Raw genomic sequence first — 21,629 nt, forward strand, 5'->3', positions numbered from 1 at the left:
AGCAGCATTGAGCGCGGCGAGGTATAAAACCGGCGGCAACGAACGAGGCCCGACCACAGCGGCTGGACCTGAGGGAGAGCAGCATCGAGCGCGGCGAGGTATAAAACCGGCGGCAGTGAACGAGGCATACCAATTCAGCAGCAGGGGACAGAGGTAAAAAGTAATCAAAGTGTGACGTCAGCAGGAAGCAGGTAAGTGATTGGTTGGTGAATATTTCTCTCTTTTTTAAACTTTAACTCTGGTTTAGTTTCTAAGGTCTCTCTGGTGTAGCGGGGACTGTTGGTAAACTATTTAACTGTAGTGTAATTAGTGGGATTGATTGATTTAATTTAAATTCAATTAATTAAAGGGTAAATCATGCCAGGACAGCCCGGCCCCGTGATATGCTCCACCTGCGATATGTGGGAACTCAGGGACACTTCCTGTGTCCCTGACAACTACATGTGCAGGAAGTGCACCCAGCTGCAGCTACTGACAGACTGCATTGCGGCGCTGGAGCTGCGATTGGATGCATACTGGAGCGTTCGCGATGCTCGGGACATCGTGAATAGCACGTTTAGGGAGTTGGACACACCACAGGTAGAGGTTGGACAGGAAGAAAGGGAATGGGTGACCAAAAGGCAGAGTACTAGGCACAGGAAGGTAGTGCAGGGGTCCCCTGTGGCCATCCCCCTTTCAAACAGGTATACCAATTTGGATACTGTTGAGGGGGATGACTCACCAGGGGAAGGCAGCAGCAGCCAACTTCCTGGCACCAGGGGTGCTTCTGCTGCTCAGGAAGGGAGGAAAAAGAGTGAGAGAGCAATAGTGGTAGGGGATTCTATCGTAAGGGGAACAGATAGGCATTTCTGTGGCCGTAGACGTGACTCCAGGATGGTTTGTTGCCTCCCTGGTGCCAGGGTCAAGGATGTCACTGAACGGCTGCAGGGCATTCTGAAGGGGGAGGGTGAACAGGCAGAGGTCGTGGTTCACATTGGGACCAACGACATAGGTAGGAAGAGGGATGAGGTCCTGCAGCAAGAATTTAGGGAGCTAGGTAGCAGATTAAAGAGTAGGACCTCAAAGGTTGTAATCTCTGGATTACTCCCGGTGCCACGTGCTAGTGAGTATAGGAATAGGAGGATAGAGCAGATGAATGCGTGGCTAAAGAGTTGGTGCAGGAGGGAGGGCTTTAGTTTCCTGGATCACTGGGCCTGCTTCTGGGGAAGGTGGGACTTGTACAAGTCGGACGGGTTGCAACTGAACCAGAGCGGGACAAATATCCTTGCGGGGAGGTTTGCTAGCACTGTTCGGGGGGGTTTAAACTAAAATGGCAGGGGTTTGGGAACCTGAGCAGGGAGACAGAGGAAAGGAAAACAGGGATAAAAACAAAAGATAGGAAGGAGAAAAACAAAAGTGGCAGTCAGAGAAATCAACGGTTTAAATCAAACGTGGCCACAGTAAATAATAATTCTAATAGGTCTAAGAGCGTTAAAAAAACAAGCCTGAAGGCTTTGTGTCTTAATGCGAGGAGCATTTGTAATAAGGTGGATGAATTGGCTGCACAAATAGAGGTAAACGAATATGATTTGGTTGGGATTACGGAAACGTGGCTCAAGGATGGCCAAGACTGGGAACTCAACATCCAGGGGTATTCGATATTCAGGAAAGATAGGCAAAAAGGAAAGGGAGGTGGGGTAGCATTACTGGTTAAAGAAGGGATTAATACAATTGTAATGAAGGATATTAGCTCTGATGATATGGAATCTGTATGGGTAGAATTGAGAAATACTAAGGGGAAAAAAACATTAGTGGGAGTGGTATATAGACCTTGATGTAAAAAGGAGTCTCACACATCAAGGAACTTTAAAGTAAGCTTTAAGCAACTTATAATTATACTATATACAAGAGCGGTCTTCACCATGCCTCTAGGAGAAGCCCTTTTACCATACTGAGCAGTTCAGTATTTATACTAGTCCAAACACAGGAAGTGACGTATGCACAGGAAGTGATGTATGCACAGAGTTCACAGTTCACAGTTCACAGGAAGTGATGTGCACATAACTTCATCCGGAAGTTTATTATTATTACATTCTTCCCTCCTGCGAGATTAGAAGGCTGTGGTCTTCCTTTTATTCCGCAGCCGCCGAACGAGGAAGAGTCGCACCCGTTTGGGTTCCCGTCGTAGAGGGTCTCTGGTCCGCTTACATGCTGTTGGCCATTGGTCAGAGTCTGTGTGGCCTGGATTACCCTGTGAAGGGTCGGGGAGATCATGGCTTCGTGTACGAGCCCCAATAGGTGCAGAGTTGGTCTGTCTCTGTTCAGAGGGAGGTGCAGAGCTGGTCTGTGGCGGATCAGTACTTTGGTGCGCGGTACTGGGAGGGTCGCAACTTTGAGTACGGGGTTCTACCGGCACCAAGCTAGTTGGTGTCAGATCAGGATCCTGGAGAGGGGTACCCGGTAGGTTCCAAGAGGCTCCTGGTAAAATACCATCACTCGATGTCCCACTTGGTCCTGGTGGGCAGGGAGCCAGATCCCGTAATGATACGGTAGATTCTCGGTCGTCGGGATATCGTATGTATGCATAGGTGGGGTTGGCATCGGTTAGTTCGACCTCGTCTACGAGAGGGTCATTTTTAGACGTCCGAACGTATCTTCGGAGTAGTACAGGTCCAGGAGTAGTTAGCCATGACGGGAGGGATGTCCCATAAGATGAGCGACGCTGGAATCCAAAGAACTGCTCATGAGGTGTTGTATTTGTGGCTGTAGAAAGAAGGGATCGTATAGAGTGCAATGCATCCGGAAGCACTGCTTCCCATTGCTGGTTTGGTAGGCCCCGAGATCTTAAAGCAAGATGTACGGAATTCCAGATGATACCGTTATACCTCTCTACCTGCCCATTTCCGATGGGATGATATGGCGTCGTTTTGCTTGTAGCAATTCCCCGTTCTGAGAGGTAGTCCCTGAGTTCCCTTGACATAAAGGATGGACCCCGATCCGAGTGAATGTAAGCCGCCATGCCACAGAGATAAAATACCTGCTCAAGGCAGCAGATTACAGTGGACGCCAGCATATTGGAGCAGGGGAAGGCAAACGGAAAACGTGAATATTCATCAATCATGGTGAGCAAATATGTGTTCCGAGTTGAAGAGGGCACTGGGCCCTTAAAATCGATGCTAAGTCGTTGCATCGGTTGGGTTGCGTGTATGAACATACCATCTGAGGGGCGGAAGAACTGAGGTTTTAATTCTGCACAAAGCCGGCATTCTGAGCACATTTTCTTTACATCTCCAGTAGAAAAAGGGGGATTCCGTGATCGTACGAAATGTAGCATGCGCATAACGCCAGGATGACACAATCTATTATGGACATCTATGAGAGTAGAGGACGACATAGTGGAGCAGAATGCTCGTGTGAGGGTATCCGGGGCCACATTCTCCTTGCCAGGTTGATAGTGAATGGTGTAACAAAAAGAGGCCAGTTCCATCCTCCAAAGCTGTATTTTATTATTCTTAATTTTGGTTCGTTTTCGATTATCGAGCATGAAGGTGACTGATCGCTGGTCCGTGATTAATGTAAAGTGCTGGCGAGCTAGGAAATGGTTCCACTTCCGTACCGCCTCTATGATGGCTGTGGCTTCCTTCTCAACCGGAGGATAATGTAGCTCGGCACCTTGTAAGGTCCTGGACATAAATGCTACAGGACGACCTTCCTGATTTAGAGTAGCCGAGATCGCCACCTCCGAGGCATCACATTCGACTATGAAAGGGAGATTCTCATCAATGGAGTGAAGAGCCACTTTCTCCAACTGTTTTTTGAGAAGGTTAAAGGCTGCAACAGCCGCTGTTTCCAATGGAAATGATCTAGCATGCAGCAAGGGTTGGATTTTGTCTGAAAATTGAGGAATCCATTTAGCGTAGTATGCAAACAGACCGAGAGCCCGACGTAAAGAAGCCGGATTCTTAGGTGACGGGAGCTCTTTGAGCGGGCGAAGTCTTTCTGGGTCTGGCTTAATGATACCATTGCCTACGCAGTAGCCAAGGATGTTGATGGTCGGTTGCGACTCAACAGATTTAGATTCATTCAAAGTTAAGTTACGGTGATGGAGGGCATCCCAAAATTTTTGGAGGTTGGCGTCGTGTTCCTGTTGATCGTGACCTGCAATAGTAATGTTATCAAGATAGGGAAAAGTGTCCCTTAAGTTTTCCTGCTTAACCAGGCCATCCATTGCAAGACAGCCACTCCATTAGTAACCTCGAATGGGAGGCGACGAAATTGGTACAGCTGTCGATTAGCCTCAAAGGCCGTGTACTGCTTATCTGAGACCTTCAAGGGTACCTGATGATAGGCACTTTTTAAATCGTAAGTTGAGAATACTTTGTATTTGGCCAGTTTATTAACCATATCATCAATGCATGGCAATGGGTAGGCGTCCAAGTCAGTATATTGATTGATGGTTTGCGAATAATCAATGCATAGTCGTTGTTTGTGAGGTTTTAGAGGGTTCTTGACGATGACGACTTGAGCCCGCCAGGGCGACGAACATGGTTCGATGATATCCTCTGCTAAAAGTCGAGAGATTTCAGCTTCAATAAAAGATTGGTCTTCCTGACTAAAGCGCCGCGATTTCGTTATTATTGGTTTGCATCGAGGAGGAATACTGGCAAATAATGAGGGTTCATCAAGTGAAGCTGCTGATAATGCACAAAACGGTAATTTAGACAGTATATTAGAAATAGTAAGTCCAGGTTTGGATCCGCCGAACACAATGGTGAGTTTCTTATGCTGTTTTTGAAAATCCAGCCCTAAGATGAGATCACTACATAAGTCCTTGAGCACCGAAAGTCGGGTGGAGGGATACATGCGACCATTAAGTGTCATATCAATAATACAAAAGCCGGAGATTCTGGTATTAAGTGATGACTGAGCCATCGCAATTGCCTGGTCCGATGGGAAGATATGTAGTTTCAATTTCGCAACAATCTTTTCTCTAATGAAACTATCAGTACTTCCTGAGTCAATTAAGGCATCTAAGGTATGCCCATTAATTGAAACTTTTGTAGCTGCATGAAACAGCTTCTGTGGGCAAGCAGCTGTAATTGGTGTGGTTGCAGAGAGTGGCTGAAACTCTAGGTGTGCTTCTTCGGGAGAGAGCTCGAGAGGAAGCTTGATAGGTCCTAGCCGGAGCATCTTGATAGGCCCTAATTGGGGCAGTTCGGTAGGCCTTAGCTGGATAGGCCCTCATAGAGGTTCTTGATTGGCAAACTTTTGCAAAGTGTCCCTTTTTATCGCAATGACTGCAGATCTCATTGCGAGCAGGGCAGAATTTCCTAGGGTGAAAAGAATCTCCACAAAAGAAGCATTCCTTCCTAGATTGCCAAGAGGCTGCTAAAGTGGGGTCATCCTCTTCTTCTTCATCAGAATTATCATCAGGATTAGATTCCTCCATGATAGGGTTCACCTGAGGCCACTTGAATCGTCTGGTTGCAGTTACAGCAGCAAATCGAGATCTGGGCAGCTGATAGAGGTCTGCATTTTTCTTTGCCAAATCCAGAGAACAAGTCAGGTCAAAAGCCTTTTGTAGCTCAAGTGTTTTACTTTCTAGTAGACGCTGGCGTATAAATGGAGAGGCAATCCCGCAGATGAAAGCATCATGAATCATTTCTTCGCGGTACAGCTCAGCCGAGGCTGCCTGAAAGTTACAATCTACGCTGAGCCTGCGAAGTTCTTGAAGGAATTCGTTAATCGATTCCCCTGGCCCTTGTCGGGCTGTGGCCAGTAGATGTCTAGCATAGACGTCATTTGCGGTCTTGGCATATAGTTTTTTAAGTGCCCGGATCACCTCATCATAATTATCCCATTCATCAACATATTCAAACACTGTTGGGGTCACATAGTTGATAAGTATCCTCAGTTTAGTAGAAGCATTCGCTTTACATTCATCAAGAAAATTCTCAAAAGTACGGTATCAATGCTTCCATACCCTGCCAGCTGCTGGTGCGTTTGGGTCCAAGTCCAGACGAGTAGGTTTAAGGATGTTTTCCATGATGGGTGGTTCCCTGGATCCTTAACTCCGAGTTTGTCAGAAGGTCTAGTATTTGTGAGTGTAAATACTAAGTTGCTTAAATTGATGTAAAAAGGAGTCTCACACATCAAGGAACTTTAAAGTAAGATTTAAGCAACTTAAAGTTACACTATATACAAGAGCGGTCTTCACCATGCCTCTAGGAGAAGCCCTTTTACCATACTGAGCAGTTCAGTATTTATACTAGTCCAAACACAGGAAGTGACGTATGCACAGGAAGTGATGTATGCACAGAGTTCACAGTTCACAGGAAGTGATGTGCACATAACTTCATCCGGAAGTTATTTATTATTATTACAGACCTCCAAACAGTAAGTCGGAGGTTGGGGATGGCATCAAAAGGGAAATTAAAGAAGCGTGTAATAAGGGCACAGCAGTCATCATGGGTGACTTTAATCTACATATAGATTGGGCCAACCAAATTAGTGACAATACTGTGGAGGAGGAATTCCTGGACTGTTTACGGGATGGTTTCCTGGACCAATATGCCGAGGAACCAACCAGAGATCAGGCCATCTTAGACTGGGTATTATGTAACGAGAAAGGATTAATTAGCAATCTTGTTGTACGAGGCCCCTTGGGTCGGAGCGATCATAATATGATCGAATTCTTCATTAAGATGGAGAATGAAGTAGTTGACTCAGAGACAAGGGTCCTCAATTTAAATAAAGGAAACTACGGTGGTCTGAGGAGCGAGTTGGGTAGGATTGATTGGGGAATGGCACTCAAAGGGTTGACGGTGGATAGGCAATGGCAAACATTCAAAGACCAAATGGATGAGCTACAGAATTTGTTCATCCCAGTTTGGCATAAAAATAAAACAAAAAAGGTGACTCAACCGTGGCTAACAAGGGAAATTAGGGATAGGAAAAGATCCAAGGAGAGGACATATAAATTGGCCAGAAAAAGCAATAATCCTGAGGATTGGGAGCAGTTTAGGAGTCAACAAAGGAGGACAAAGGGATTAATTAAGAAAGGGAAAATAGAATATGAGAGTAAGCCATCAGGGAACATAAAAACTGACTGTAAAAGCTTTTATAGGTATGTGAAGAGAAAAAGATTGGTGAAGTCAAGCGTAGGTCCCTTACAGTCAGAATATGGGGAATTTATAATGGGAAACAAGGAAATGGCAGACCAACTAAATACATACTTTGGTTCTGTCTTCACAAAGGAGGACACAAATAACCTCCCAGAGATGCCGGGGAACATAGGGTCTGATGAAAGGGAGGAACTGAAAGAAATCAGTATTTGTAGGGAAATGGTGTTAGGAAAATTGATGGGACTGAAGGCCGATAAATCCCCAGGGCCTGATGGTCTACATCCCAGGGTAATTAAGGAAGTGGCCCTAGAGATAGTAGATGCATTGTTGGTCATCTTCCAGAACTCAATAGACTCTGGAAAGGTACCCATGGATTGGAGGGTAGCTAATGTTACCCCACTATTCAAAAAAGGTGGTAGAGAAAAAGCAGGGAATTATAGACCGGTAAGCCTGACATCGGTAGTGGGGAAAATGCTAGAGTCTATTATAAAAGATGTAATAGCAGAGCACTTGGAAATCAGTGACAGGATCGGAGAAAGTCAACATGGATTTACAAAAGGTAAATCATGCTTGACGAATCTACTGGAATTTTTTGAGGATGTAACTGCTAAAATAGATAAGGGAGAACCAGTGGATGTAGCGTATTTGGACTTTCAGAAGGCTTTCGATAAGGTCCCACATAAGAGATTAGCGTGCAAAATGAAGGCACATGGGATTGGGGGCAAGGTATTGACTTGGATGGAGAACTGGTTGGCGGACAGAAAGCAAAGAGTTGGAATAAACGGGTCGTTTTCCGAGTGGCAGGCAGTGACTCGTGGGGTACCGCAAGGATCGGTCCTAGGACCCCAGCTGTTCACAATATATATTAATGATCTGGACGAGGGAATTGGATGTAATATCTCCAAATTTGCAGACGACACAAAGCTGGGTGGGAGGGTAAGCTGTGAGGATGATGTCGTGAAACTCCAGTACGATTTGGACAGGTTGGGTGATTGGGCAGAAACATGGCAAATGCGTTATAATGTGGATAAATGTGAGGTTATCCACTTTGGTGGCAAAAACAGGAAGGCAGATTATTATTTGAATGGCAATAGATTGGGAGAAGGGGAAGTGCAAAGAGACCTGGGTGTTATTGTGCACCAGTCGCTGAAGGTAAGCATGCAGGTGCAGCAGGCGGTTAAGAAGGCAAATGGTATGTTGGCCTTCGTAGCAAGAGGGTTCGAGTACAGGAACAAGGATGTCCTGCTACAGTTGTACAGGGCCTTGGTGAGACCGCACCTTGTGTATTGTGTGCGGTTTTGGTCACCTTACCTGAGGAAGGACGTTCTTGCCATGGAGGGAGTGCAGCGAAGATTCACCAGGCTGATACCTGGGATGGCAGGAATGACGTATGAGGAGAGATTGTGTCGATTGGGCTTATACTCACTGGAGTTTAGAAGATTGAGAGGGGATCTCATCGAAACCTATAAAAGTCTGTCAGGTCTGGACAGACTAGATGCAGGAAGGATGTTTCTGATGGCCGGGGAGTCCAGAACCAGGGGTCATAGTTTAAGGATAAGGGGTAAGCCATTTAAGACTGAAATGAGGGTGAATTTCTTCACCCAGAGAGTGGTGAACCTGTGGAATTCTCTACCACAGAGGGCGGTGGAGGCCAGTTCATTAAATATATTCAAGAAAGAGTTGGATATATTTCTTGAGGCTAAAGGGATCAAGGGATATGGTGAGAAGGCAGGGACAGGGTACTGAATTTGGATGATCAGCCATGATCTCATTGAATGGCGGAGCAGGCTCCAAGGGCCGAATGGCCTGCTCCTGCTCCTATCTTCTATGTTTCTATGTGAACACCTGACTAACTATAATCTTGGTACTTCTTGGGAAGCACCGCAATCGCAGTATGTCGAGCTTTCAGTAGCCCTGCATGAATGAAGGCATGCCAGGTTATTCTGATTGGTCACATCTGCCACACCTGAAACATTTACCTGGAACTGACCACGGGGTACTGTCTTTACAGGGTCCACGTTAGTAGAAAGCCAGATGCAGAGCTATGCTACCTGCTGCAAACAGCTACCATGCTGCATAGGACTGGTACAGCCAGTGACAGTAACAGTGAGCAATGGCTTGAAACTTGACTGTCCCTCCTTCCAGGCTTGCTACAATGCTGACTTATGGGGATGATGCCACACAGTGGCATAAAGGGCCATCTTCTGCACAACCACCTCCTGCAGCACCACCTCTACTTCAACAGCCATCAAACAAGGGGTCGAGTCACTTACCTGTAGACTTGTGCTTGTATCTTCAGTTTCTTTTCCATTCATTTCTATCTGGCATTTTTTTGAAACATAGAAAAATAGGAGCAGGAGTAGGCCATTCGAGCCTGCTCCGCTATTCAATATGATCATGGCTGATCCTCTATCTCAATACCATATTCCCGCTCTCTCCCCATACCCCTTGATGCCTTTTGTGTCTAGATGTTGATTGAGGGATAAATATTGGCTAGGACACTGGGGATAACTCCCCTGCTCTTTTTCGAAATAGTGCCATAGTACCTTTTACCTGAGAGGGCAGATGGGGCTTCGGTTTAATGTCTCATCTGAAAGACAGCACCTCCGACAGTGCAGCACTCCCTCAGCCCTGCACTGGAGTGTCAACCTAGATTTTTTTGCTCAAGTCTCTGGAGTGGGACTTGAACCCACAACCTTCTGACTCAGAGCCACGACTGACACATTTAGTGGTTTCTCCAGTGCCTGAGTGTTGCATTTAATGCCCTTTTTGGGTCTTAGTTCCTTTCCCCCAACAGAGGCTGTAAATATATGGAAATGCCTTCTGAACTTTTTCAGAATTTTTGTCCCCCTATTCTGACTCTCCCCTTTAATTGTGCCCTACTCTTTAAATTTCACAGACACGCAATTTTCTGCTCCTGCCACCGGTGAGCTCTCTGGACCTGTCTAATTCTGCCCCTGAAGCTATGCTAACGACCCGACTGTGGAACACACTTCCATTTGAGTCTGTTTGAAACCTACAGATAGCCAGTCTTGTCTAAACGGCGCCAATCTAGGCTTTTTTGTCTTCCCAAAATAGCCTGTGTCATAAAATTTTAATTGGACTGCATATGTACCAGAATTTATCAATATTTTATTAATGAAATGGTGTTTTGCACCAGATGTGCTGAAAATTTCAGAATTTTTTTTATCTCTCCCAATTTATACCCGGTGAAAGCAGGTCAGTGTTGCTCAGTACCGAAGCAGGAAGCAATTAGTTGGCGAAGTTAATCAGGTAATTAATAAAAGAATATTGGCCCGGAATTTGCAGCCAGCAGCGAAGCCACTGGCCCTGAAGTACTCTCCACACAAGGATCTCGCAATCCCTGTGTAGAGAACTTCGGGTTCACCGACCTTCAATTCAATTCAACGGAACTTAATGGGGATCCCCTTCTGCGAGCTGCTGTGATGTCAACAGGTTGTCTAAGCAGCCAATCAAAAGGCAGAATTCTCACAGACAGTGAACAAGATAGTGAGTAAGCCCTTAAAATTCTAACTTTTTAAAATAGTTAGAGAGCAAAAAAAAGATTGGGGTCCTCACACGGGGAAAAGGCAAACCTGAAATAAAGATGCACAAACTTAAAAAAAATGTTTTTGAAAAGTTTCTTAAATTTTTTTAAATTAAAATGGACAAATTTCACACAGCACAAAATTAAAATTAGTTTTCCAGGCCCTTAACATTTGTTTAGCAGTCAATACTCTGTTGAAACCCTAGTTACACCTAATCCCTTTGGGTCTAACTTTTAGTGGTGAATTTAGCAGTGTAATTACTGCAGAAGAGCCGAAGTTTTCGGCAGCTTCAATGATTTACGAGATTTCACTGATCGCTGGCTCTATGGGGTGGGTGGTGGGGTGGGGGGTGTGAGGGGTACGGGGGTTTAACGCAGCTAGTTTCGGAGCCATCATTGACAGACTGTCTGAGAGTACGCCGTCATACCGACCGCAAATTCAGAGCCATTGTCATATAGTGGAATCTTATTAGATGTCCTGGTTCAACAAGGCAGAGAAAAAGAGCAGCTTACAAGGAGATCTATATGGAACAGGGCAGACTGTGCCAGTGCTGACATGTAGCTTCAAGACTGCTGCAACAGTTGCGACTCGCATTGTGCTGCCACAATTGCTAAAGCTAACCTAGTCGGCATACATGTCAGAGTTTAAAAAGACCTGTGGCACTTTGTAGTCTTGTCTAGAGAGGTGCTAAATTGACCAATTTTGAAAAAAACTTGCAGCATCAACACTGGAAGAACTGCAGAATTGCAACAAATCTTCTATGACAGCAGCAACCTGCAATTGCCTGCTCACTGAGAAGTGCCTGCGATTGGATTTTCATCACTTACTGGCTCAATGACTGACAGACACTGGCAGAGATGTTGTAGGAATTGTCCAATTCCTAACGAAAGTACTGAGATTGAGACTATCAGCTAACCAAATGAAGTTTAATGTAAACTGGCAAAAGTTACAAACAAAAACGCAGGAGAAACTCTAAACAGGTCTGTACTCAAACTGGTTCCACGAGGACTGAGAGAGAATGCCTCCCCTCCTCTGACATCATGACATCATCACGTTTCCCGCCGTTGGGAACGTCACGTGACCTGTGCGATGACGTCATCGCGCTGGATTGACATTTTACAGAACCCGCGCTATTTATACAAGGCAAACAATTAAAGGTAACGAACCCCTGTTAAAGGCAATTATATACATTACAGCAAGAGTCTCTTGGTGGCTCTGCCACAATGTAAAGACTGTCCTCTTGTGACTTCCATACCATAAATACATAATTAGCATTATTTCTAAGTTCATATTTTTGCTGACATGTTCTGGTCCCTACAAAGAAGCTGATGTCAATGCTAGGGAATAAAGAAAGAAGAAAGGGCGGCACTTATATAGCACATTATCATTTATCTCTGAAATATTCCAAAACATACAATGAATTACTTTGAAGTGGAGCATTTGTTGTTATCTAGGCAAACACGGTGGCCATTTTACACACATCAAAATCCCACAAACAACCACAAAATGTTCATCTGCTTTGGTTGAAGGAGGAATGTTTGCTGGGACACTAGGGGAAATGCTGTGTTCTTCTTCAAATACTGCTATGGGATTTTTAATGTCCACCTGAACCACTGGAGTAGGCAGATGGGGCATCAGGTTAGACAACACTTCTGACAATGCAGTATTCAGTCAGTACTGCACTGGAGTAGTGTAATGATCAGTAACATGTCATTCTAGAATGGTACACTAGGTGGAGCTGTATGTTTAGTAGGGGGCTACCCACAAGGCAGTAGTCAAGATGGATGCCTGTATACTAGTCCACATGGCTGAATAAATGACTAGCTCAAGCTAGCTGTTCATAATGAAAACGTCTATTTATTTATGAACACAACAAGTAGAACCCACAGTCCAAAGATGTGCGGGTTAGGTTGATTGGCTATGATAAAATTGACCCTTAGTGTTAGGGGGATTAAATACGTGGGGTTACGGGGATAGGGTGGGATATGTGTTGGTGTAGGGGTTACAGGGATCGGGTGGGATATGTGTCGGTGCAGGCTCGATGGGCCGAAATGGCCTCTATCTGCACTGTGGGGTTTCTGTGATTCTGTGAATATAGCATTTCCCCCACTTTTAGCATCCAGTGTCAACATCAAGCACGAGCTAGATGTACAGTAAAGTTCCCTTTATTCTCCTCCAATTTTTAAAATTTTATTTTCACCTCTCCCAAACCCAGTAAATGTAACTGGGTACGGTTACATGACCAATAACAACTCTCTAGTCCATAGCCCAAGGGCCATTCTTCATGGGTGACTCTTGTAGTGAGTGTCCAGTTTTGGACCCTATCACAACCGAGCCTGACACATTCATTATTTGAATTCCAGACACAAACACTCCCATCTGTTGCCTACCGCAAGTAACTGACAGTTTTCCAATGTCTCATATCTGTCATATTATTGTACTTCTAATGTGGAAATTACCAGTAAAATACACATATGACGTCTCTGAAAACCCTCTGTTCATTTCACGTAACGTTGATATTCTCAGAACTTTCATCAGGACCCCTGTCATAATCTCATTTTCATTCCTGTGGATTTTGACAAAGTTTGTGCACTGGTTGATAAAATAAACAATGTCCACTAACATCTCAATAATGGCATTAGCAGATAAAAAAAAACTCACATAGCAAACCATGCCAGCTGGTGCCATCCAAACTTCAGACATACATTGTATGAAGTGGGAGATCTGTAGGACTGGGCTAACCCTGGGACTCTGATGACCTTATAAGCCAATGGAGCATTGATCTTGTGATTTGTAATATCATTAGAATGTCTCAGATGTATCCTAATCTTGTCACACACTCTCCCACATATATTCTATTCACCATTTAATGTACATTTCTCCATCCATTGTACTGTATGGTATTTGGAGATTTTAATGGCATTTTTTTAAACTCATTCCTGGGATGTGGGCGTTGTTGGCAAGGCCAGCGATTATTGCCCATCCCTAGTTGCCCTTGAGAAGGTGGTGGTGAGCTGCCTTCTTGAACCGCTGCAGTCCATGCGGTGAAGGTACTCCCACAGTGCTGTTAGGGAGGGAGTTCCAAGATTTTGACCCAGCGACGATGAAGGATCGGCGATATATTTCCAAGTCAGGATGGTGTGTAACTTGGAGGGGAACTTGGAGGTGGTGGTGTTCCCATGCGCCTGCTGCCCTTGTCCTTCTAGGTGGTAGAGGTCGCGGGTTTGGGAGTTGCTGCAGTGCATCTTGTAGATGGTACACACTGCAGCCACGGTGCGCCGGTGGTGGAGGGAGTGAATGTTTAAGGTGGTGGATGGGGTGCCAATCAAGTGGGCTGCTTTGTCCTGGATGGGACGCTATGATGTAAATCCCATGCCATTTTAAGAAACAACAACAAACAGTTGAATCTGGTTTGAATAGTGAAATATCATCATAAAAGGCATTTCTTACTCCCTAGATTTCCAGCAACCCACAATTTAATTATGGGGCCGATAATGACATTTGGGTGCAGCAACACTGGGACCTCTGCTCTTCAAGTGCTATGTGTGGCTGCATTCCATTGAGCTGGTCTCACACTACCATGCAAGGACGCCTCTTTTAAATAAATATTTGCCACTCTTTACAGCACATGACATGTTGGGAGCATGCAGCCCTTCACAAACTGCTGATATAGAGAAGGGTGGATCATTTTTGGAGAAGGGCATCCCCCAGTTAAGAGCAGCAGCAGCAGCAGAGCAGCCTGGATGGACGGAACAGAGAGGATCAGATAACCGCAGCTACTGAAGCTCAGTCTCTGTGTTATCAGGCTAGAAGACTTTGAACATGCCTAATGTGGGAGGCCACCGCAAAGGGTCTGGGAGCCCACAGTTAAGCTGTGCACAATGCTCATTAAGCCCTTGAAAAAATATTTAAATTAGGGGGCCATCCCATAATGTGGTTAGTATGCTGGAGTACTCCAGTCACACCGTGCCCATTTGGAATGGGTGTCGAAGGGCAGTCCAGCATGAAAAAAATCCTTAGCACTCGTGCCCGGTGGCCCCTCCCCAATGCTTCATGTCCTGCACGTCCTCCTGCCCAGTATCTGGTATCCCTCTCCCATGCCAGGAAATCACCCTGCATAGAATGGGCATCCAGCAGCCCTTCACAAACTGCTGACGCCATAAGTTCCAAGCCCTGAAGCTCCCAACGTGCCAAGAGCTACATGCTGACTGCCAGCACAATGGCACAGTGTTTGAACAGCACCGACACTGTACTATCGGCCCCAGAAGGCTAATGCTGCCACACCTATGGCCTGAACCTGGGAGTGGATGAGGAAGACACTTGCTAAGCTATGCATGTTTGCAAAGGTTACTGTGTTCATGCTTTGCATAATGTTGTCCTGCAAAGCACTTTCACAGTACTTCAATAATACGATGGTGCAGCAACACAGCAACAAGGCACGGCTCTTCAGCAACTGTTCATTTACTTTCCAAATACACAGGCGTGCTCATGTTTTACCACAGCACTCTGCACTGCTGCCATTACACTGAATTTTCTCTGTAATCCTGAAATGCGACAAGTAACACACACCATATATACTGCCCTCACACGATGCCTGTATATGGCATACTAACACACTGGGATAGAAATTCATCTTTGGCGGTATCTTAAAATGGGAGGTATTGAAAAATCATCTGCTAAATACTCTGCCTGATAGTCATGACCATTGAAGTCAATGGAACTGAATATCCTGCGGGCCGTATAATGAGCAGGCCTGTGTGATACTGCCCCTTTTACTCTACCGCCCAATACAAATTTCCATCCCACTATATAAGACAGCTGTGCTGTTGGCACTAAGGCCACGCACATTTTCTCTTGTACTCCTTATTCCAATTCCTATTCCTATTGTGTCAGCTTGGCTCAGAACTAGCTTTCTCACCTCACTTCTGACTCAGAGGGTTGTGGGCTCCAATCTACAGTACTGTAAGTGTAGCGTTCTCAAAATTCCCGCACTCCCCAAGTTACGGATCAAGGGACTCTGTTTTTGGACAAGTTATTAAACACAGGGCACCCAAAATGGCTTCTGCAAACCTCGTGACCAACATTTGACAGGATTTTTAAAAGCAAGGCTCTGCCAGCAAGCAGGCCTGCAGACGAAAACATTAAAATACAGGAATTTGTGATCAGAGAATATTTGGAGCCCAGCCAGACAAAGTAAACACAGAATACGCATTTATTTGAATCGAATCGAATCAAGCTAGATGGGCCTATAATTGTGGCCATTAGCTCTCTGCAGGTTTAATCACAGTAGCCATCAAGGTAGGATGAGGACAATGAAGTCTCATCCATGACAAAGCAACCAGGACATCGGGGCCATTAGACCTGGAGATACCCACTCCTAAAGTAGTTAAAGTAAATGGTTGTAATCATTTAAAACAGCCGCCAAAAGTGAAGCAATGGACTGACCTGATTTGGCGCGCAGATAAGGAGTGGAAGAAACGGGTATAATTGGAGGCACATCAGTAGCAATCGCTCTCTTGACTCTGGCCTCTTGTTTGGTCTTGGGCTGCTGCCGCCCGTACTTGTGCCCTGGCCTCGTGGCGGGTTCTCTTCTCGCTCCCCGCATTTTTTTAACAACCAAGGACATCCATATCAAACGCGGGAGAAGAACGAGACCCGAGTTCAAAGTCATACAGGACACACGGGCCACGAAACGAGACGAGACAAGACGAGACGAAGAAGGTGGTAAAAGCCGACAAGAGCAGAGAAGGACAGCAAAAGACGCATTGGTAAAAGCCAAACGCCTAGTTATAAGCTGGCATTTGGGGAAGAATTTAGCAGTGTATGTATGTATGGACAGTGAGAATAAGTTGGCTATTAAACACTGCGAATAAGCTGGCGTTAGACGCGGGTGTCCACGCTGCAATGAATATGCTGGTGTTTGACGCTTGGGTAGTAAAATCAAACCAGCAGTAAAACCGCCAACCGCCCCACAACCGCAACGTTACCACCGACGACCGCCCGAGGGAGAAGAAGAAGAGAACTCATCGCGACGAGACGATGACGGTGGCTGAGGAGAGGGAAGGTGTGTCGCAGCAACAACTCCAGCACCGCGCCCTGAGACCACGTGGCGATGGGGTACCCCAAAGGACAGCAGGACCAGACCTCAAACTCGCAACTGTTAAAGCAACAGGTTTTGGATTGGTGAGCATGAATTCCTGGCCCCTCATAGCTTAATCTAGTTAGGTATAGGGGGTGGGATAAGGATAAGGGGATTGTTAATGTAGTTGTTTTTCCCTCAATGTGCCGTGTGTTCCCCATTACCTGAATAAGTGTAATTGCTTATGCCTGTATTTTATACCAGTGACTTCTCATAAGACTGTTTTATTCTGTTTTAATAAAATCTTGGTCTTCTTACACCAAACCACTTGTCTACTCGATTTTCTGTATCGCCGCCTGTACCTAAGTCCGGTGTCTAGAACCCAGGGGTGTGGGGGCGATTCGAACCGCTCACAGGCAGTCAGGGGCATAACTGACTGGCCACACGCCACCCCCTACAAGCATGTTGGAGAATTTGCAGCAGAATTGTATGCTGCCACTTAACTGGAGGGCATAAATTTAAGGTCATTACCAAAAAAACAACATGAAAGGCTAGGAGAATTTTTCTTTCACACAGAGGGTCATTGAGATAGAGAAACACGATGGGGAATGGTACTAAGTCAATAGCTCTTTCAAAGAGCCAGGATGGGTGTGATGGGCCAAATGGCCTCCTTTTGCACTGTAAAATCCAAAAGAATCTGTGGTCCATCTGGCTAGACCCAAAAAAAACAATGGGGTTCCTCGGGGCAGGATTGGTGTGTGGGGGGCCCAAATTTATGAAGGATGCAACGCCTGACCGATTTTAATGGCCGGGCCTCCTTTAAATATTTCAAATCTGTCTCCCGCCCAAAGCTGGTGGGAGTGATATCAGGGCCCACGGGCAGGAGCAAGAATTTAGGTGAGAGCCAGATGCCGCTGGGGACCCAAGAGAACGGACCCTGCATAAGCATAAGGGCTGGGGGGGGGGGGGGTGGGTGGAGGGCATGGCGGGGAGGGTGTTCATACACTGGAGAGGGAGATGGAAGACAGGGGCTGGGGAGGTTCAAAGATTCATTCCGGGGCCCAGAGGAGACTGATTCCCAAGGAACCTGCCCAATTCCCTGTTAGAGTTTTCCACATTATCTGCCTCCACTACCTTGCTGAGCAATCTGTTCGACACATTCACCAATCCAATCGTAAAGTAGGTAAATCTAAAATGTCCTAGCACCTTCCCTCTTCCAAGCCTGCACCCATGTCCCTTGGTTCTAGAGACTGTGGCGATCATTTCAATTATCTCCATATGCATCTTAACTATACTGCAGTTTATGAATTAATATGGTACAAAATTGCAACACCAGCGGGGAGTGAAGTTGCCAAAAGGATGCATATCAAATTCTTGCAAGGTCCATTTGAGAGCTCAAGGAGATAGTTGCACTGGCTGAAATATAACTGCAAACTATCTGTTATTCCAGATTCCTCCAAGGGATGAGAATGACACTTGCATCTGGGTCGAATGCGAAGGGGTGAAACTGACCACGACAGGGTCTTTTCAAGCATATTAACGTGGCAGGTTATCCGATGGGCTGACCATGGAGAAGCACTGATGACATCAGCAGAGATGCTGACCGCCAGTTGCATCTCACCGTGTGAATAAGAACGGTACAAATTGAGGTGGAGAGACAATACTAGGGGGAAAAACAAGTTCCAGTGCATTCCAGACTAGAGCACAGTGCATGTCACTTCTTAACGGGGTAAAAGCTGCTCACCCCAGATCGATACTTGGTGTGTGTTAGTCAAGGTGGCATCATAAACAATGCGTGAAAAATGTACAAACAAGATTCACATATATAACAGAAACAATTTTAGCAAAATGGTTCCAAAGCAAGACCTAAAATATTCAATATATTTATTGATTCAGTGAAGAATGTTCGGTAAATATATTGGCCTACCATTTTGTTCTCTTTGAACACCGGCTGCTAGTAGGTCTGGCTCCCCAAAGCTGATGTCATTGAGTCTGGATCCTAAGCATTCAACGGAAAGAAGCTTACACCATTCCTCTGCCTCCAGCTCTGTGAACAAACACACGGCAACACATAAGATCATCACACCCTGCCGCTGTTCGGAGTACTAATATTAATGTTAAGTAGAAGGAATAGCAATGAAAGACATCTGCAGCTTGAGGTATTTAGATTTTAGTTCACACATCATTTGATTGGTGAGTCCTGAAGCCTGTTTGGACTAATTCATATAATGTCTGTGTACCTTTTTACCTGAGACCGAAATCAGCCAGAATTGGTCACCAAAACGGATGTTAAGACCAATATAACAAATTAACCAGTTCAAGTTTGAAGACCATTTTAATTACAGAAAAGGTCAAAATGAAAGTTGACAATTTTTAATATAATTCAGATTGATTTTTGCTCTATCATGATGTGTTTAGTATAACAATCAAATCACATTCAATAATGGGATCACACAACCATCAATACATTAGAGGCACAGTGATAAGCTGGGGCTCTTACATCCTTTGGCAAGCAACAATTACAACAACATCAGCTTAACCTACATTTAGGCCTCACTACAAACTGACAATAAATCAGCCCACTGCGACAACAATGAGTATATTATTGGGACACGTGAGTCACACAATCTTCGAACATACTAGTGGATGTTCCGTTTGTTGCTAATAGTAAGTCGGAGCATACACCCTTTTGTAAGGACAGAAGTGCTGTACCATGTCACACACAATGGAGTCGATTTTCAGTGTGCCGTGAGGTGGGCTTTTAGGCGGGCGGGGGGCTAAAATCCCGAATTCGGGGGTCCCGACACCATCCCGCCCAAAACCCACCTCCATGTAAGTTTCAAAGGAGGCGGGTACCCGCCCCGCACTGGGACCCACCGACCCGAGGCGGGAAGGGATTAGTGTCAATTAACTGCCTGTTAACAAGTAGTTAACAGGCAGTTTTTAGCCTAATCCCTATTTTGAAGGTTGTCGTGTGGGATTCCCGACGGCTCCAAACCACGCCAGGTTAGAGGAGTCGGGCCGTTGGGTTGAAGGACTGGAGGGGTCGAGATATCGGTCTTCAGGTGAGTGATGGGTGCATGACTGCAAAGGTAAGTGTGTTTGAAGTGTGTAAAGAAGTTTAAATTACCTGTACTTACCTTTACAGCCTTCCTTACTCTAGGCGTCGGGAGTCCATCATTCAACCGGCACGGAAAGCAGAATGGCTGCGATCTGTCAAAAGTGACAGCCTGCAGCTTTCAGTGCCGGTGAGATTTCTAACTGAGTCTGCGTAGAAGGACTCAGGTTAGAAGTAAGACTATCAGTGTTTGACAGCTTCAAACAGCTGTGAAACACTGATATTTCATCTGTCAACACGTCTTGGCAGATGAAATTTCAGTCTGTGACGTCACCTGTTGCCGGGTGGCCCTTAATTGGCCTGCTGAGCCCGCTGGGTGGGCTCAACAAGGTCAATCAAATAAAAATCGTGTGGATTGGCCGCATCTCATTGGAGGCGATGGAGTTGTAGTCCCGCCTCCTTCCTGACTTCTGAATGAAAATCCAGCCCAATGTGTTATTCTGCAGCTAAGATGGACTTATGTTTGGTCTGGTCTGTCTATTTAAAACTACAAGGTCAACTGGTGTGAATATGCACATCCTCAGGTTAATTAGAGATCTATTGCTTTCTTTCACTTCTTTTTAAATTCAATCGTTTTTTTCCTCTGAGAGGCGTCAACCTTAATGGTCCAGTTTTATACATGAACTGACTTCAATGGAAAAGAGAATCGGGCGGGTTGTGAAACAGGCTACCGATTCGCAATCGTCCATTTTGCGCTACTGCCCAATGACCAATTTCATCTATTTATTTATTTGTAGCTTCCTTATCTGTTCAATTTTGACTTGTCATGAAGGTGATAGTTGAATCAACCAGGTGCAAGTGTAACACAGAGGCTCGGACTGTCTTCAGTTGTATTTCGGTGGTAATGGGGCAGGAAAATGGGTAAAGAGCAGGTGCACCTGCTGCCATCGATAGCCACCACTTCTGGGATTTACTCTTGGAAATGTTGGTGGGCATTGAAAGTAGGTGATAATGGCAGATTGGCGTCATACATCACAATGTTAGACACCAATAATGCGGCATTACTAAGGGCCAGCAGGAAGTCCTTTAAATTGTAAAGCCTCCTCTCCTTACAGCCGTAATTTTAATTTGGAGGCGGGCGCTAGAAAGTGGTCGGGAAACTCAGGAGAATGGATTTCCCAAAGGCCCGACCGAATTTAACGTCAGGATCTGATTAACATTTCAAAGTTCTGTTTCCCGCCAACAGCGAGCCAGATGGAGAGGCTGGCTGGCTGTGGGTTTGTAGGCCTGCGGCACTAGGCCACAGAGATGAGGGAGGGACGGATCAGTGATGGGGGGGGGGTGGGAATCGGGGCCGGAGGAGGATCGGGGGGAGGGTAAATTGATGTCAGAGGAGGATCAGATAAGGATGAATCGGGGGCAGAGGAGGATCAGGGGGAGGATGAGTCGGGGGCGGAGGAGGATCAGGGGAGGATGAATCGGGGTCAGGAGGAGGATCAGAGGGAGGATGAATCGGGGTCAGGAGGAGGATCAGGGGAGGATGAATTGGGGTCAGGAGGAGGATCGGGGGAGGATGAATCAGGGGCAGAGGAGGATCGGGGGAGGATGAATCGGGGGTGGAGGAGAATCAGGGGGAGGATGAATCAGGGTCAGGAGGAGGATCAGGTGAGGGTGAATCGGGGGCAGAGGAGGATCAGGGGAGGATGAATCGGGGGTGGAGGAGAATCAGGGGGAGGATGAATCAGGGTCAGGAGGAGGATCAGGGGAGGATGAATCGGGGGTGGAGGAGGATCGGATGAGGATGAATCGGGGGCAGAGGAGGATCAGGGGGAGGATGAGTC

General features: G+C 45.9%; 1 protein-coding gene across 1 annotated transcript in view; it reads right to left on the minus strand.

Moving 5' to 3' along the window:
- Positions 1-21,629, minus strand: part of dok6 (docking protein 6) — a 759,619-nt gene that overhangs the window by 188,606 nt on the left and 549,384 nt on the right. Inside the window, exon 4 of the mRNA XM_085993440.1 lies at positions 18,658-18,777. Coding sequence (XP_085849566.1) covers positions 18,658-18,777 — 120 coding nt within the window. The remainder of the gene's footprint in view (positions 1-18,657; positions 18,778-21,629) is intronic.

Source organism: Somniosus microcephalus, chromosome 7, assembly GCF_052327205.1.
Source record: "Somniosus microcephalus isolate GS21.2 chromosome 7, FLI_Smic_1.0, whole genome shotgun sequence".
Taxonomy (NCBI): Eukaryota; Metazoa; Chordata; class Chondrichthyes; order Squaliformes; family Somniosidae; genus Somniosus; species Somniosus microcephalus.